Source organism: Topomyia yanbarensis, chromosome 2, assembly GCF_030247195.1.
Source record: "Topomyia yanbarensis strain Yona2022 chromosome 2, ASM3024719v1, whole genome shotgun sequence".
Lineage (NCBI taxonomy): Eukaryota > Metazoa > Arthropoda > Insecta > Diptera > Culicidae > Topomyia > Topomyia yanbarensis.
This window is the reverse complement of record NC_080671.1, coordinates 399105192-399122763: the sequence shown is the minus strand read 5'-3', so window position 1 is coordinate 399122763 and position 17572 is coordinate 399105192. Positions and strand designations below refer to the sequence as shown.

Genomic DNA, 17572 nt, shown 5'->3' with positions numbered 1-17572 from the left:
CATACGATGAGTTTAGAAGTGCTGGATTTTGGGACCTCTCGTATCGATTGCTCATTCGATGCGATATTTTGAACCAATTGGTGATTGCAAATTTCGAAAGGCTTGTCGGGCTTAATTCTTAGACCCCATTCATTCGATTACATGGCACAGAACATCAATTCATCTTCGTATAACGTTAACCGTGCTTATCTCTTAGATACTCCTGATCCAACTGTATTTTTCGACACATCCATGAAGGATTTGAAGATTTGTGGAATCCCGGATCACATTCGCCCACAAGTGGTCCCAAATATTTTCTATAATAAATACCATCAAGTCGACTGCGGCAAAATGTTCTACACTGACGGATCAATTCTCGGCGGGTCCACAGGCATCGGTATCTTCAACGAAAATCTTGCTGCCTCATTCAAACTCAATGATCCTGCTTCAATTTACGTCGCACAATTAGCTGCCATTCAGTATACACACTGCCCGCAGACCATTACTTCATTGTTTCGGATAGTCTCAGCTCCATTGAGGCCATCCGTGCGGCGAAGCCTGGAAAGCAGTATTCAGATATTCCCGTATTTCCTGGGGAAAATACGGGAATATCTGAATGCTTTATCTGAAAAATCTTACCAGATTACCTTGGATTGGGTCCCATCACATTGCTCTATTGCGGGCAATGACACGACAGACCAATTTGCTTCAACGAATTTTTTAAGGGTTGAATGTGAACCGGGACTTTATTCGTACGATGTCAAGGCTCATGTCCAACCATTACACGTTTGATGCGCATCTCCGTCGTATAGGGCATGCTGACATTGTTCATTGTTTGCGAGAACGGCTATCACGGCATCGAGCATGTTGTTTGGCTGTGCGCAGAGTACTGTGTTGCCAGGTCCCAACTAATAGATTCCCTTCGGGCCCGAGATAGATCACCCTATGTGCCAGTCCGGGACTTCCTGGCAAGCCGTGACCACCCCTACATTTTTCTTATCTACATCTTTAGAAAAACTATTGATGTCCAAGTTTAATACATTTTCCCCTCTCATTCACAGTAGAACCTCGTCAACCTCACCCTGTATCTACAATATGGTATTGCTTCACGAGTCTACGATGCATACCTTGCTTGATAACCGTCCATCCAGAACATCATGACACACGTAACAAGAACATCATGACAGCATCGGAGTGCCAATAATCATCCGAAATATCGACCCTCCCCTCGCCACTGCGATTACAGGATGGAAACCACTACAATAAAGTGATTCGATCAACTCGCATTCGTTCAAAAAATCCCATCGTAATGCATAATAAGACTGAATATCAAGATTGCGTATGACAATTACATTTGGTCTAGCGAAAAGGCAATAAATTCAACTACACACAGTTCTAACATTCAACCATACCAAACTACCACTAGCGTTATGCATTAGCCTTAACCTTGAACTACCGAACTATCGTCACCTTAGCCGATTTCGTCTTGGCAATGTGAGACGGTGGAGCATTTCGCAGTTGACGCATCGCGTAAAAGTTTACCGGCTTGACGGAGTGAAAGAAACATGAGAAAGCACTTTTAGTAATTACGTCACTAGGAAAACTGATAAATCTAACGATTGGAACTTGATTTATCAAGCAAAAAAGAACATTATACCAGTAAATTTAACCACTGAATAATAAATGACCTCGGAAATGGGAAGTGGGAGATTGAGTGGATCAAGATTGACGCAAAGGCGAAAAATGCGTCGATAATTGCGTAAAAGCTTTTCTTACATTTAAATATACACAGACTTCACAGGGACGATGGATTGGAGCACTACAAATTTGGCTTCACATTTCTTGAGAATTTCGCTTGACCGTCCCAGGGCTTGAAAAAGGCTTCTCGCTCTAGAATTCCCGGTTGGGCGCAGTGACACGTTGGTTAGAATTTTGACTCTCGAATCAGTTGCTTCTCTTTTTTCGTCAGTGGCTAAAGATTTGTGCTTGAAGTTGTAACTGAAGAGCAGTGTAAAGGGCGTACCCAATGAACCACAACTTACCATCGTCTTCCCGGTCCAATCGAATTCACCGTCGTCTACATAACCCTTAAAATAGAATAAATCTTGAAATAATCTCCGTAAGTGATCGTAATCAGGTGTTTCAAAAAAGTCTAGCCGCCGCACGTAGCGCAGGTATTTCGCAAACTCCTCCGGGTGTCCCTCGCACAGCACCTAAAAAAACGCGAGCCAAACAGAGAAAAAAAAAGAATATTATTTGGGCGCCGGCTGCTAGCTATTGCACTGATAATAATCGATGCACGATGGTGTGTGCCTCTACTCACATCGATCGGTGTCGCCCGTTTCGTATCACCAATTTTTTGGTATCGCTCTTTGAGTGTGTCGGCTTTCAGACCTTGCCATGGCAGTGAACCTCTTAAGAAATACATAAACATGTGACCGAGCGCCTCCAGGTCGTCACGTCTGGACTGCTCCTTGCCCATATGCGTATTGATCGACATGTACCGCGCCGTGCCCGTTAGCGATTTATGTTCTCGATATGGTATGTGTTTATTCGTATCTAAATCAATATACTCTTTGGCGAGACCAAAATCTGCAACGATGGAAAAGAACGAGAGAACAAATTGAAACAAATGAATGCATTAGTAACGATTGTAAGTCGGGGAAGAGGATTGTTTCTTGGTAACTAAATATGCGATGTCTGTATCAGCATCCTACGATCCACGGCAGGAGGCAACAAGTCTGTCTGGGAATAGTGCGAGACGGCAAATGTAAATAATAAACAAATCGAACAAAATCGTTCGGATTCGGAGCGAAAATTGGGTATGTAAACAAATATACTCATCCGAGTTAAAAATAGCCGAATAATGATTATAGGGGTTGGTGGGGCTATATGATCACTAGACAGCCAAGAAAGAAATAACGACACCCCTTGAGTTGATTCCTAGTTCAACTACGAAAGTCTACTCTGGAACAGTGTGCGTTTTGATATTTTACGAATATAAATAATATTATAATTTGCTATGATTTTCAAGTGTATTTATAAGTAATTCAAATTTTGAAGATTTTGTTTTAAATTCCAGTTTTTTCCACAAAATATAACATAAAAGGCTGATGAGTGGAATCGGTTGATTTGTTTAGCCAATTTAACTTATGTAAACATAATTTAAAAGTCACTCGTACTCTGGTTCCCTCTGACAGAATTTCAATCACCAAGGTGGCTTCATTAAAAACGTTCGAAAATTTATTCAGGCGAAAACAGGGAAGCGTGCAGTAATGATGTCTACTGGGATGTTTTATGATGATCCAAGACATTTATTTTGGTCATAAAGTTGATTAATCCTACTTGAAGCGAGGAACTTGTTACAATTTTTTCCATGGTACGAAAAACAAGACAAAGTCTTCAGCAATGTCAAAGAACTTGTTTTTGCAAACAACTTTACTGAAGACCCAAAGTCTCTATTTATAGTACACTCGAAGTTCTTGAGAGTTGTTTATGAATGAGCCCTTAAAACTTTGTTTTAGCGTAACTTCTTGAATGTCGTAGATACAGCTTCAACAAGTTCCAGAAAGTTGTTCGTCTTGGTAAAATACGTATCTCTTCAAAGGATTTGGCCTATTTCTTGTGACTTCGAAAGCTTCAAACCTAACAACTTTGAACGGCCAAAAACGGGCAGTCAGTTCTAATTGTAGTTAGAAGTGCTACATTAACTCTATAAAATTCAATGCATTACACACCTGTCTCTCGTCTCCAGTAGAATTATTTAAAAAAACTATTGTGTTTCAAAAATATCCAATATCCTCGAAAATTATCGAGATATGAAAAATTATGTGTTAATGTGTATTTTCAAGATTGAACATACATGAAACTTGTAGGAATGATAATTGAAAAGAGACGTGAATTTGTTTTAAGGGGTTATATACAAAGTTGAAACTAAAAAAAATGGGAAATGAATATTCTGAAAGTACAAGCTTTTGAAAGTATCTGTGCAAAATTTCATCCAGATCGGAGCACTAGATTTCAAATTACAGCCATTTGTAGCGACCTGGTTCTTCCACGAATGAAGATAAAACAACATTTTAAACGCAATTATCTCGGAATGAATTTTTTTGAAAAGTACCGTTGCGGTGAACGTGATATCTCAAAAATTATTCATTCGATCTTCATAATTTTTTTTTGAATTGTTTGTATTTACATTCTCGTGTACTTGAATGGTTCCTTTTTTATCAAAATTTTTTCGATTCTTTGTAATGAATTGTTTAAAATTTGGAACACCAAACAACTCAATTTTTTGGTCAACATGTTTTTTGCAAGAAAAAAATTTGGATGGAATGGAAAACCGATCCGTCCAAGTACACCACAATACATTTTTCTTCAATAATCTTTTTAGTTTTCGGAAATCAGTTGAGCGGTTCTGCTTGGAGAGCGTTCACCGCAAACCTCTGCTTAAAAAACATGCTTCGGAGGATGGGCCATAACTCCGACAACCTTGGATATTTTTTTAATTCAATTGTTTTTTCTATCTTCGATAGTACTACACACGAACTGTCTTTCGCTTTTTCAAATAAGCTTTGCATAAAATACTTTTAAAAAATTACGAACTTAGCTCACTTTATCGCCACAACTTTGTATATAACCCCTTAAGCACTTAAAAAGATACTCAGAGTGCTCAGCAAAGATATTTGAGAAAGCAATCTCAACAACTTTGCCAAAGACAGCTGACGCTTCTTCTACAAAAAAATATTGAAAAATCTCACTTCTAGAAGGATTAATCACTGAATAATAGCAGCAAACGACAGACCTTCCTATTTTTGATAAGTATCCCGAAAACAGTATTGACATAAACTCGACCGTTTCAACGAAAAAAAAACTACCGTCAAAAGGGGTAACATACAACACTTCAACATGTTTCCATTCAGATGAATTCAACAACGCTAACAATAAAGTTTGCAATTTAGCACTATAATCGCTGTCAAATGTTAGCATATGAGGGATTCCATGAGAGGCCGGCCGATTGCAAAATATGACCATCGTCGATTCGAACGAAACTTTGCAGTTGTGTACGGATTATGAATCTCCATGATTTTCTATGGCAATTGCAATATTTTGATTGAGAGAAATTTTTCAAAAGTGCTTAGACGTTTCTACATGCATTGATTTAAGTTTTTTGTTATAATACTGTATTTTAAACAGCAAAACTATCTGAAAATGAGTTACAGGGAATGAATATTTCTGTACAAAAAAGGTGCCCCGAAAAAAATATCATTTTTCACAAAAACAAAAATTTGTGTTAAAAATAAAAATTGCAAAAAAAAACATTTTTTTAATTTTTTTATATTTTGCCAAAAAAACAAACTAAAGAGAAACGAAACATTTTGAATGTGATTGCATGATGGGGAACTTATCGGTAACAAAGTTTTTCTAACAATAACTTTATGCATGTTTTTAAATTTCATACTAATTGGCATACAAAACTGTGATTGTATTACATATTATTATTCAAAGTATCATTTTAAATCAAAATGCATTTAACAAAACTCTTCCTAAATGCGATAGTTGTCGAGATATTTGGAATTTTGCTCGAACAAAAATAATACGTAATTATGCCCTTTTTAAAAGTTATTCGCGTTACCTATCATAAAATGTCAACAATCTAATGTTTACCGTTTTAGAGGCATAAAAGAAACTTTTTCAGTGTATTTGGATCATGGAGTAGCCATCAATAAAAAGTTATCCTAACAACAACTTATGATATATTTTTATAAATCATACTATTTGCAGTAAAAAATGTAATTTTCTTTATGATTATGACTCTGAACGCATTTTTAAATCAAAATGCTCCTAACAAAAATTTTCTGAGATGTAGTAGTTCTCGAGATATTTTAAATTTTGTTTTAACAAGGCAAATATTTTGTTTTATTACGACCTTTTCATAAGTTATTCGCGTTACTCCATCAACAGCAATGTTTTTCACAAGGCCCATAACATTGCCTGTAACTTTCCCTTTAACATCAACGCGATATTGTGAACCATTTGAAAGCTATACGGAAACAATCCACATTTTATTCAACCATAGGGTCTGATGATTAAACCATATATGTAGTTGAAACATAATTTGTTTGTCTTCATGTAGCTTTCAAATGGTGTACAATATGACCTTGATGTCAAAAGGAAAATTACAGGAAATGTGAAAACACAAATAATTTCATGAATACGAGGTTTATTATCCATAATTTCAGGAAGTTTGTCACAAATTTCGTAAACTGCTCAGTTCAAGAAATCTTGTACAACAATGTACATGAATTTCTGAACAGATTTTTGTCTGTATAACGTTCCATTTTTAACGATTGAAACTCGGAAGTCTCTGATAGATATCTTAATACAGTCTGGTTTTTTCTCTTACTAAGTTCAGAAGCGCACGCAATCAAATCTACCCGTGTACTGCTTTGTCTATTAGACCACGCAAAATTTCGTTCCTCCTACCTAGTGTTTGAAACATGAACAATCACTGAGTGACAATGCAAAGCTAGTCTATTGACCCTATGCGGTCACACTGTGTAGCTGTCGACTTTTCGAAATATCCAATAAAACCATCGATTCGAGAAGTCGAGCAATTGTTAAAGGTGAACATGAAGCTCAATGAAGCAGAAGTTAATGGTGTGCAATTCCACCATCTGCGTCATGCGGTACTGGTGATGCTCAAAACCATTATCCAACCAAAATCATTTACTTCGCAGAATAACTTGAAACACGTCGTCGAATACAATGTTTTATACAGCATCCCAGCATATGTAGACGATGACACTATTGAAGTAAAGCTGCATGACCTTGCACCGCTAGCGTTATCAAGCAACATGTCAAAATACGGAGAAGTGGATACTGTTAAGGAAGATACTTGAAGTAACTGCTTCCCAGATCTTCGCAGCGGCGTATACAGGGTGTTTGGTTCATGAGTAAGAATCTCTTGAGGGGTGATATACTGTCATATTTCGAGAAAAAAATCGTTCTACACATACCATCAAATCTCAACCGCTACAGAGTTATTTTACATTTTGTGTAAAAAAACTTGTTTATCTTAAAACACCTCTAACTAAAAAAGTATACCTCGTATTTTAAATCTTTTAGTGCCATTGGAAAGGTGAGAAAATTTTCTATTGAATAATGTTCTCATATCTTTCAGATAATTAATTTTTTTATTACGTTTTAGTTGTAAAGTCGTTAAAAGTTAGTGTTTTTGATGAGGTTTTGTTAATTTTCTCAAAATAATGAATTATGATTATAGCAATATCTATTATCCAAAAGTTGGGTTTGAGGACGATTCATAATTTGTTCTTCAACATAATATTCCTATCTCTTCTCTTTTCCTTGTAATTTCACTTCTAAACTTTTCCTGTAATTGACTTGTAAGTTCTTAAGACTCTAATCTAAAAAAATATACTTTAAATCGCTATTACCAGGGCTTCATTGGAAAGCTGAGAAAATTACCTTTCGATGTATGTACAGATATCTTTTAGTTAAGTGTACTACATGACTTTTTACTAGTAAAATAACTCAAAATTTGCGTTTTTTGGTGATTTTTTGTAATTATTCTAATTATTAATCAACTAAATTTATCGTCACTATTGTTCATTTAGTGCCCCTTAAGATTCTCTACAACTTATTTGACACTTTATCCCTATTGCTTTTCATTTCGCTGCAATTTAATAGTTAACACAGCATGACCTCATCACAAATGCCGTGGGGTCGAAATGGTTGTTTTTGCATATGAAACGAGAAGATAAAAATGATTTTGCTTCGAAACTAAAAGAGATAATTGAATGGAGTCAAAGAAAGAATTGTAGAACTTGCTGAAATGCATTAATTCCATAATAATAATTGTGAAGTTTATTATTTACTATTTTAAGAAAATAACGAAAATGCTAATAATAACACTAACTTTAAACTAATTAACTTCTAAAAGAATACTAAATTCACTTAACTGAAAGGTATTAATACATTTTTCTCTGCAAAATTTTCCTGGCTTTCGAAAAAATAAGAAAAGGTACAATAAGTGCCATACTTTTTCAATAAGAGCTAGTATTAGTGAATATGAGATAAAAATATCCAAGTTCAATAACCCAAACACATGAAAACAAGACAAGAAAAGTGTGACATGTCAAAGAAGAAATTATACAACTCTTCAAGACTAACAATTTGAATTATTAAAATGGTGATGTTAACTATTAAGGTTTTCGCGAAATGAACGAAAAATTGATCAAAATTGTTAAATTTTAAATAAATTACTGTGAAAAGGTTACTTAACCTCATTAGCTGGAACATTTGAGGACATTTTTCAATAGGAAATTTTCTCACCTATCCAATGGATCTAAAAGATTTGAAATACAAAGTATGTTTTTTGAGTTAGAGCTATTTTAAGACAACTATGTTTTTAGCACAAAAAGTTCAATAACTTAATAACGGTAGAGATTTGATGATATGTATAGAACGATTTTTTTCTCCAAATATGATAGTCAATCATCCCTCGAGAGGTTCTTAACCATGAACGAAACCCCCTGTATATATATATCGTTCGTACACACACATATAGATAAATAGTACACTTAATTTACTCCAACTTAATCGTTACACAAGGTTGCGGAAGAAAAATATTTTTAAAATGTTGCATAAAAAATGTTTCTAGAAATGGTAGTACCCCCTTAAGAAAAGTGGAAGTGCTAGCCGTGTAAGTGTAATCAAACTTCATGAAACTCAGCTGAAGACACCCAATCACGAAAACATCAACAAGAGCTAAAATTATTTGTGTTTACCATTTTCCAGCTTGGGACCACAGTGTGGCGTCTCACCCGCACATGCGGCATCTGTCCCGCAATAACCTTTCTTTTTAAAAATGTTCGTGAAAATTTGATGATTTTTTTCCTGACAGAAACCATTCCAGAGTATTTTAGAAACTTGGCGCAGTTGATAAAAATGATTTCATCGAATATTGAATGGTTTACTTTGATGCAGGATCGATTTATAGAAATGTGCGGCATCTCTCCCCAAATTACCCTACCATAACTTTTCTAGATTCGCATAATCCTATCATATCTATTGTTTTCCGGAAGAGGAAGAAGGACGGAAATTTAAATTAAATACCAATCGATCATGGATTTGTAACTTTGAAAATATAATATTATCATGAAGTGTTTTACACGCTCGATATAAAACGCAATGCTACACATTTACAATAAATTGGCTCTTTTTCGACCAAAAACCTAAAAAGTTGTGCATTAAAAAAGTCAATGCAGTTATTGATAAATTATTTATTGTCCCAAATTCAATAACTGAACAAAATCAAAAAAAAATGCTGCAGGAAAAAAATAACTAATCAAATCAGCGAGCAATTTGCATTAGATAAACTAAGTTTCAATTCGTTTGAGAACAATTTTTTCCGTGCCCTTCGTGTCACGCATTAAATCAACTTAGTTTCATCAACCCACGAGTAAATACCCTACAAACTAAGTAAAAAATAAAAATCTTTCAAAAGCAGAGCTACAAAAAAAATCCACCGATGCATCCCTTGTGGGGATCGAACCCACGACCTTTGGATTAGAAGTCCAACGCGCTATCCGCTGCGCCAAAGGGACATGCCGAAAGCGAGCGCCAGAAGTGCGTTATAAACCAACCATCGGCGGCGGTAAGCATCGAAAGTCAGATAACTATTCCTCTTTGCACGTTCGAGACAGAACACAACCAGCTACTACAACCGGCAAAGGCAAGGAGCGGCATATTCATCGCTCACTCCCCTTGAAACAAGCAGAGCAGAGACCGTCGTTCATTCGTTTTCCACTCCGTTCCGCTTTGCGAGTTGCTTCGAGTTGAAATGAGTGCCACCGCCTGCGCTTGTCAGCTCGCGCCGGTTGGATGTGAGAGCGGTATTCTAAAAATAGATTTCGTGAGTGACGTTGTTGTTCTCTTGTGATCCACACACACCCGTCCGTCGTTTGCGACGGACTCGCAAGTGTGTTCATCAGCTCTCGGCCGGGAGCGTGAGAACCCAAAGGGGAAACGTCCGCTGGCAAGCATGGTTGCAACTTTACGTACCTATGTGGTATGATTTTACCGACACATGCGCGTTGCCTATCCTGTGTGGTACTGGTAAGGCATTTGCGGGTATTCCTGCTTTATTATGGTTTTGGAAGAAAAAAATTCTACCGTGGGTCGTGTATGGATGCTGATTCCGTTGTGAGTTATAAAGGCGCGGGCGGGATGACATAAAAATAAACTGTAGTGGAATATATTGGAATGACAATAAGTAATGGTACCATTACTGACATCGTGTGGGATTCGTTCCAAAATAAAACTATCAACAATGATTTAAAAAGTATTTTTGGGGTCACAAAATGAAATCGAAATTTATGGTAACAGCAATATAAATGTAAAAGGAGGGTGGTATCGATTAACCTAGTTACTTACCTATTATATGTATAATTTTATCACGTTTATTTGAACTTCTACCGATTAGAAAATTTTCTGGTTTTACGTCTCTATAAATTAAGTGACGACTATGCACATACTCGATCCTGTGGAGCTGTGGGAGAGACAAAGAATTGGCAGATGGAAAGAAACACATGGAAAAGAAAAACGGAATCAATTAGTGGTCGTTGATATTTAGGTCAATCAATTTGATTTGATTATTATTTGGTAACCCCGCGTACGTATGTACAACAATACACATGCATATGTACTGTTGATAGAGGGGAAAATGGTTATAAAGTAGAAGATAAAGAAGAATAAGATGATGATGATGATGAGATGATGGTCATGTGGGTAAACACAGTATCACAAAGTTATGTAAACAAATCAAAAACGAGGGCCACACATTTCGGCAATTGGGGGAAGGTCAGCAAAGGTGATTGGATGAAAATTGAGATGATATTGCTAGGTGGGCGCCGCGCACAGCACAACAAACGGTGGTTTGTGAGTTTCGATTTTGCGCGTGAGTCGGCTGGAGCTAGATGTACACGTGTCTGCTGCGTGGATAATAAATTGAAGTTTTATGAGAATCGCCCGGAACCAGAGCCGGAAAAAGCTTCTTGGAAAAGGTAGCTTTCTTTATAGCTATTAAAATCTTAATTAGAAGAATTATCCTCTCTGGCGTTCGCTGGTATTATTTGGGGAGTTGCTGAAGGCGGACGGTTGCTACCAATTGTTGGCCCGCCAGAACGAGCAGCTGTTGAATGGGTGGATGGACTACTTTGATTAATTAGCTTTTCTTGTCGAAATAGAACATGGGGCTTTCATTTTCGTCGTTGTTTATTAGTCTGGCTTTTCTAATGTGTTCGCAAACAACGATGGATGTTTTCGTAGCAAAATGTTTTTTGTAGTAGAGTCTGGCGATTGAACTATTTACAGTAAACCGGAAATAATTTTGATTTTTTTTTTTGGAATAAAAATTCAAATTTCATTCAAATCCCTCCCCAAGGTTGAGGGGTTTGACGGTATTGCAAACATCATCAGGCATATTGCGTGCATCAGCGCCAAAGAACAACTGCTTTAAGATGGTTATTGCATTACGCCTCGATAGTGGTGCATCGAGGAGACCGAGAGGGCTTATGTGCCTTTTTTATGTTCTACGATTCTTCATACTCTGCCCCTGCGCATACCAACGCTCAGCCACTGGTCTGTGCGCGGTGACGTAGCCGACTGGCGGGTCGTCGTGCATTGACTTGTAATAGGTTTGCCTACGATGTGAGATGATCGCGGAGGCAGCACCGACTAGCATGGAACAAATCGCAAACCAACAATATCCACAAATACTATTATGTGTTTAAATTACAATATATTTTGCATACATTACACTCGTCCCCAGCTGACTACCTCAAACATCTCCTACTCTATACTAATCACTCGCCTTCATTCTTGGCTGTTCTAAACTGGCTTTGTCTCTCATTTCTACTCACGGATCCGCAACACGCCCGCCTTAGCATGCCATCCCGGGTTTCCTCCTACCCGTGCTCTTCACCACCGCTTTCATGCTCCACACCACAGCTTTGGCTTCGACTCCTGATGACGTCAACGTGTTACCGGTGCACAGAGGTTCTCCTCCCGCCGTTCTCTGTCGTGCTGCCAGTCGCTCGCTTGACCTTCGTCCTCGTTTCCGTAATGACCGACTAATCCGTTAATAGATCGTCCTCCTGATCAGGCAAATCTGAGAAAACGGCCCTGAAGGCAAGACCAGTTAGCTTCTGTTCGACCACATCGTGACGATGCACTTACCCTTTCCGGGGCTGTCTTCCGAGATGGGATCGTACCGATCCGTTGTTAATCTTCAAAGTCGTCTTCCTCGTAAGCGTGTGCTGGGCGCCGTTTGAATCTTTCTAGGTCCCTCGGCTTGGCTTATTAGCTGAATAAGGCTCCCGTGGCGAACCAGGAGAATGTGTTGCTTGATTGCAGCTTGCGCTAATGGATCCAATCAAGCTAAAATGATCACGTGCGTTTGATGTGTCACTTTCTAATTATCATGAAATTGGCATTATTAGTCCCAGTTTCAGCAAAGAATTTTCACATATTTACCCGATCCACTGTCCGTATTTAGAATGGACCCTGGTAATTTTCCAATATGGCTTTCGTAACTGAGTGGTGCTCGTGCCAAAACTCACAGCGTGCGTTGGTCGGCGATTTCTGATTTGCGTGAAAATTTGGGACCATTAAACGAAATTCTAATATTGAGTTTTTGTATATTTACCCGGTTTACAGACTTGAGAAATCATGCGACGATTTTCGATCTGATTCGCAGTCTTTTGGTTACTTCTGCTTGGTGAGTTCCGCACGACGTTTTTTCCCAGGTGCGCGTCACTATCACGATGGCGACTTTGCTTACTGGCCTTGTTCGCGTTTTGGTTGTCTTTGTGAGAAAGATTTTACTCTTGTACGATTTCCGCCAAAAGTGATGTAGACTTTGTGCGAAGAGATATGCGGGTGCAAGATAGCGTCCAGATAGTGCTGCCGTGGTGCCAGAATGTCTGATTTTTCTATCAACTAATTATAATGTCTTTGTTTTGACCATTATCCTACGTTTATAAACATTGATTCCCATGACAAACGTTACAGACTTTTGCTGTGTGCTGTGTTTGCAAATATTGTTCCACAATTTGATGGCGGTATTCGTGGACGGGGCTCACAGTGGGAGTCATTGTGTGTCCATTTATCGATCGAATTCGTCATCATGCATGTACTAACTAAATTAATTTAATAATTAAATTAATTTAATCAAGTAGAATATGTAGAAACATATTAGTTGTCGCTTTGTAATAATCGTAGTTTTTCGTACTAGTGTACAATTGTTATGTGCTAGTCGTATGTCTATCTGTGTATGTGTTCGTCTGAGTATTTGTGACACATGGGTCAGGGAATGGATGCAGAACTGGCGTATATGATAGAATAGTGGCTAATATTTCTGGTGATCAATTTGTGCATTTGGTTCTATTAATTCGGGAAAGTCGGATTGGATAAATTAGGGTACAATGAATTTACCGACGCACGTGAGTCATCCATTCCCGGTCAGCATAGCATGACGAAATTCTAACAGCATGCAATTGTATTTAATGGTAAATATACAACATTTGCTGCATTTAGACGAGTTTGATTGCATGTTACATGTGTTTTCTGTTCTACTTCGCTAGTTTGTTTCTTTTGTACATCTATTAGTTTGCTTTTCTATTATTGATGTATACCAAAATAGTATCGGTCAATTTATACACTTCTAATCAAGCTCTTTGCACCTTTTTTTTTTATTCGGCATGTTCTGATTCCGTTTATTGGTATATCTCTACTATACGCTATCTATATACATGTAAGTACAAACGCTAGTGGCCTTCGCGATAACACAAACCTGGCCACAAACGCGACCATGCAATTGCAATAATCCACACATACTTACGCCCGCGAATTTGCCTACATGAAAAAATCACAGTTATTAAGTAAACGTAGTATCTTTAAACTTCCAAACGCGGTCTCAAACATTAACCCACCACTCGCGCGATCATGAAACGGTCAGGTTCGGAAGTCTTACCTCGGTCCTAGCAGTCTGGACTAATGTCTTCAGTTGAACCAATCAAAAAAGTGACGCTCATATTCACTAAACAACACGTTCCATGGTGACATGACCTGGAACTCTAGTGATATGGGAAACGGACTCTTTTCTATCATCTGTACCATACACTAAAAATTAAATATCAGCTTCACGATTCGCACGCGATCAAAAAAGAATACATGTTACATCATTATAAAATCGAAATTATACACGCAAAGTCACATACACGTGACCAACACGTTAATATACAAATGCTTTAAGCCTTCGCGACCATCCACGGCACCTACAGCCGCGATCTCGTAAACATGATATCATCCCGGTGATAAAGTGAATGTCTCAGTTCCTATAAATTTTCAAACGCGGTCTCAAGCGTGAACCTAAAAACTCTCGCACGATCATGAATCGGTCACTGATATCAGCAGACTAGGTCCATGACTTCAATTGATCCAATAAAAAAAGAAAGCTCTCATATCCACTAGACACCACGTTACATGGCGACATGACCGGGGACTCTAGTGATATGGAGTAACTTACTCCCTGTCAGAATGTGAATTGTACACCGAAAACTATCAGAATGAAGGTCCGCGTGACCATCCAAGAACGTACGCGTAAATGGGAAGGGCCACACGGTTGCAAAATCCAGTCTTGTACACGCGAAGTCACATGAACGCGAACACACGTGACAAACACGTTAACATGCGAACGCTTAAGCCCTTCGCGATTAATAACGCACACCTACGTTCGCGATCGCGCAAACTTAATAACACACCGGTACTACGGAGAACGTTTTAGCACTTACGAAGTTTCAAACGCTGTCTCAAATGCAAACCGTCCGTTTTCGCACGCTCACGAATCGGCCACGTCCGGAAACCATTACTCTCTGTCCTAATAACTTAGGTCCATACATTCAGTAGGACCAACCAAAAAATAAAGCTCGAATCCACTAAACAACACGTTCCATAGTGACATCACTGGGAACTGTAGTGATATGGAAGATCTCACTTTCTTCTAGCATCTGAGCCGTACACTAAAAATAAAGTATTATATTCACGGTCCGCGAACACATGCGAATATGCGAAATGCAGGCGGATAAAATATAATTTATGCACGCGAAGTTACATAAACGTTAGCACACGCGATCGAACAAATGCTCGAGTCCTTCGCGATGATACACGCGATCGCGAGTCCCTACGCCCGCTCATACCCGAACCGTACAATGAATATCACATTCAGAATCACGACCCGCTACAATTGGCTTAAAGCAGTGTTTTAGTGGGCGACATTGCCTGTCTCGTCTGCAAATTGTAGTATGTGATTCTGACGGGGAGCCCTTCCGAGAACCTAGCCCTACAGCTCCAGTAGGACAACTCTCAAAAAAAAATTCAAATTTCATTCATTGGGTCCATAAATCATATGCAAAATATGAGTTTTTCCCGATAGGCCTAGTTCACCCACAAAAGGTTTCACAAATGAAAAATAAGAAATAAAAACTCAAAATTCAATTTAAAAATCTACAGTAACTCTGAACACCTCAAAACTTCTAATGGCGTACATTATTTTATAACGAACAGTTTTGTTGCAGATTGCATATTGATTGGATATTCCCCGACAAAGTCATTTAACTTTGATGGTTATCCGATTTTTTTGGAAATTTCCTATTCTAAGCATGTGCGAGAAAGAGAGGCAACACATAACTCTGTATTAGAACACCATTTTACTGCTAAATCGGAACAACTTACGGTCTTCGGCAATGTTCTACTTTCACTTTAAACTGCAGATTTTGGGAAGCATAAGATGATACAGGCATTTTTACTGAATTTATTGTTTCCATTGTCGATTTTTCATATATTTTCACATACAATCTTAAAAATTCTTGTGAGCTAACCAGAAGCAACCGATCAAGTTCATATTTGGTATAAGGTTTATGGAGCTAATCACCTTTCGATTGGGCGGTGTTCCGAGAAAAAGTCAATTTTTGTGCCGGTCTAATATACAGTGAAGACCCGGTTTTATCAGTCTCATGGTGAAATTTACGCTGACAAAATGGGGGTATATTTTTTCTTTCTTTTTAATAAATATAAACTGCTAAATTCTTCTTTAGTCCCTAAATATACCCTCACAACACCGTCTTATTATTTAGTAAAAATTCCCCTTGAGGGGGTCTTTCAGTGAAAAATTGAAAATTGGTATTTTTATTTCTGCATATTTTGTATCCGTTCGATAAGAAAAATGTGCTCAGGAAAGGATTTACTCGAATTTGATTTGGTTCGTCTGCTAGAAACCACCAGATGGATTTTCATATGATGGTAAAAAATCGGGTCAAAAAGCTGACAAGTAAACAAAATCGGAGACATACAAAATCAAAAGTTGATAAAATCGGATCTTCACTGTAGTTGAATCATATTTTCATTGTTTTCATATAGCTTTCATAAAGTTTTTCCAATATCGCCCTGATGTCAAAAGGAAAGTTGCAGAAAACTTTATGAGCATCTTGGAAACCCTATTGTTCGTGAAAGAGAAACGCGAATAATTTACGAAAAGGTCGTAATAAAATAAAATAATTGAATTACTGGATAAAGCAAATTTAAAATATCTAGAAAACTACCACATTTTCGAAATTTTTTGTTATGAGTATTTTGATTTGAAATAGCATTTAGAATCATATTCAATAATAAACTAATATTTTCGACTGCAAATAGTACGAATTAAAAAGTATTTTAAAAGAATGCATTTTAAAAATATGTTAAAAGTTATTGTTCGGAAAACTTTTCATTCATAGCTTCTCCATGATCCAAATACACAAAAAAAATCTCTTTCGTGTTTAAAACGATAAAAATTTCATTGTTGAACGTTAATGATGGAGAAACGCGAATCACTTATAAAAAGGGCATAATTTCACGAATTCATCAGTTTTGTTAAAACAAGATTCCAAATATCTTGAAAACTATCGCATTAGGGAAGACTTTCGTTAAATGCATTATTATTTTAAATGGTATTTAGGATCATATTCTATGATAAAATTACAGTTTTATCTGTTAAATAGTATACAATTTAAAAATATGTGTAAGGTTATAGGTAGAAAAACTATTTTGCTGACAAGTTCTCCATGATACAATCACTTTTAAAATGTTTCCTTTCTTTCAAAATTTCGTTAAAAAACAAAATAAATGTACTCTTTTGTAATTGAATTTTTTAACATAAATTTTAGTTTTTATAAAACATGTCACATTTTTCAGTCTATATTTTTTCGCAAATTATTCAGCGAACCCTTCGCCATATTCGGACAGCTTTGTTTATGATTTTATCTAATTGATTCCTGATTATTTCTCTTAGAATGTACTATTTAATGGACTCTTTCGAATGCGAAAAGAAGAAATCAATTTCACTTTCTCCAATTTGAGATATCCACATTTGTGCACCCAAAACATATCCGGTAAGAATCGCTTACATCAATGCAATAAATACGAGCAAAAATTTCAAGCGTTCTGGTAATGTGCAAAAATTGCATGTAATGCAAGA

The 17572-nt window shown here is 37.3% G+C and overlaps 1 protein-coding gene, 1 long non-coding RNA gene and 1 other non-coding gene across 6 annotated transcripts in view; all 3 read right to left on the bottom strand.

Moving 5' to 3' along the window:
• LOC131684897 (casein kinase I) overlaps positions 1 to 17572 on the bottom strand; it is a 165031-nt gene that overhangs the window by 58752 nt on the left and 88707 nt on the right. For 3 of the 4 annotated variants that reach the window (XM_058968144.1, XM_058968145.1, XM_058968147.1), the window contains exons 4-7: positions 10435 to 10549; positions 2303 to 2571; positions 2022 to 2192; positions 1450 to 1524 (exon numbers count right to left, since the gene is read on the bottom strand). In XM_058968144.1, coding sequence (XP_058824127.1) covers positions 1450 to 1524; positions 2022 to 2192; positions 2303 to 2571; positions 10435 to 10549 — 630 coding nt within the window. The remainder of the gene's footprint in view (positions 1 to 1449; positions 1525 to 2021; positions 2193 to 2302; positions 2572 to 10434; positions 10550 to 17572) is intronic. The other variant, XM_058968146.1, reaches the window with a different exon arrangement.
• Positions 9533 to 9605, bottom strand: Trnar-ucu (transfer RNA arginine (anticodon UCU)). Its single transcript has one exon. It is a non-coding gene; the product is annotated as a tRNA-Arg (tRNA).
• Positions 10566 to 13685, bottom strand: LOC131684901 (uncharacterized). The gene is made up of 4 exons (XR_009304699.1): positions 12707 to 13685; positions 12535 to 12642; positions 12238 to 12472; positions 10566 to 12183 (listed from the first exon to the last, which is right to left on the bottom strand). It is a non-coding gene; the product is annotated as an uncharacterized LOC131684901 (long non-coding RNA).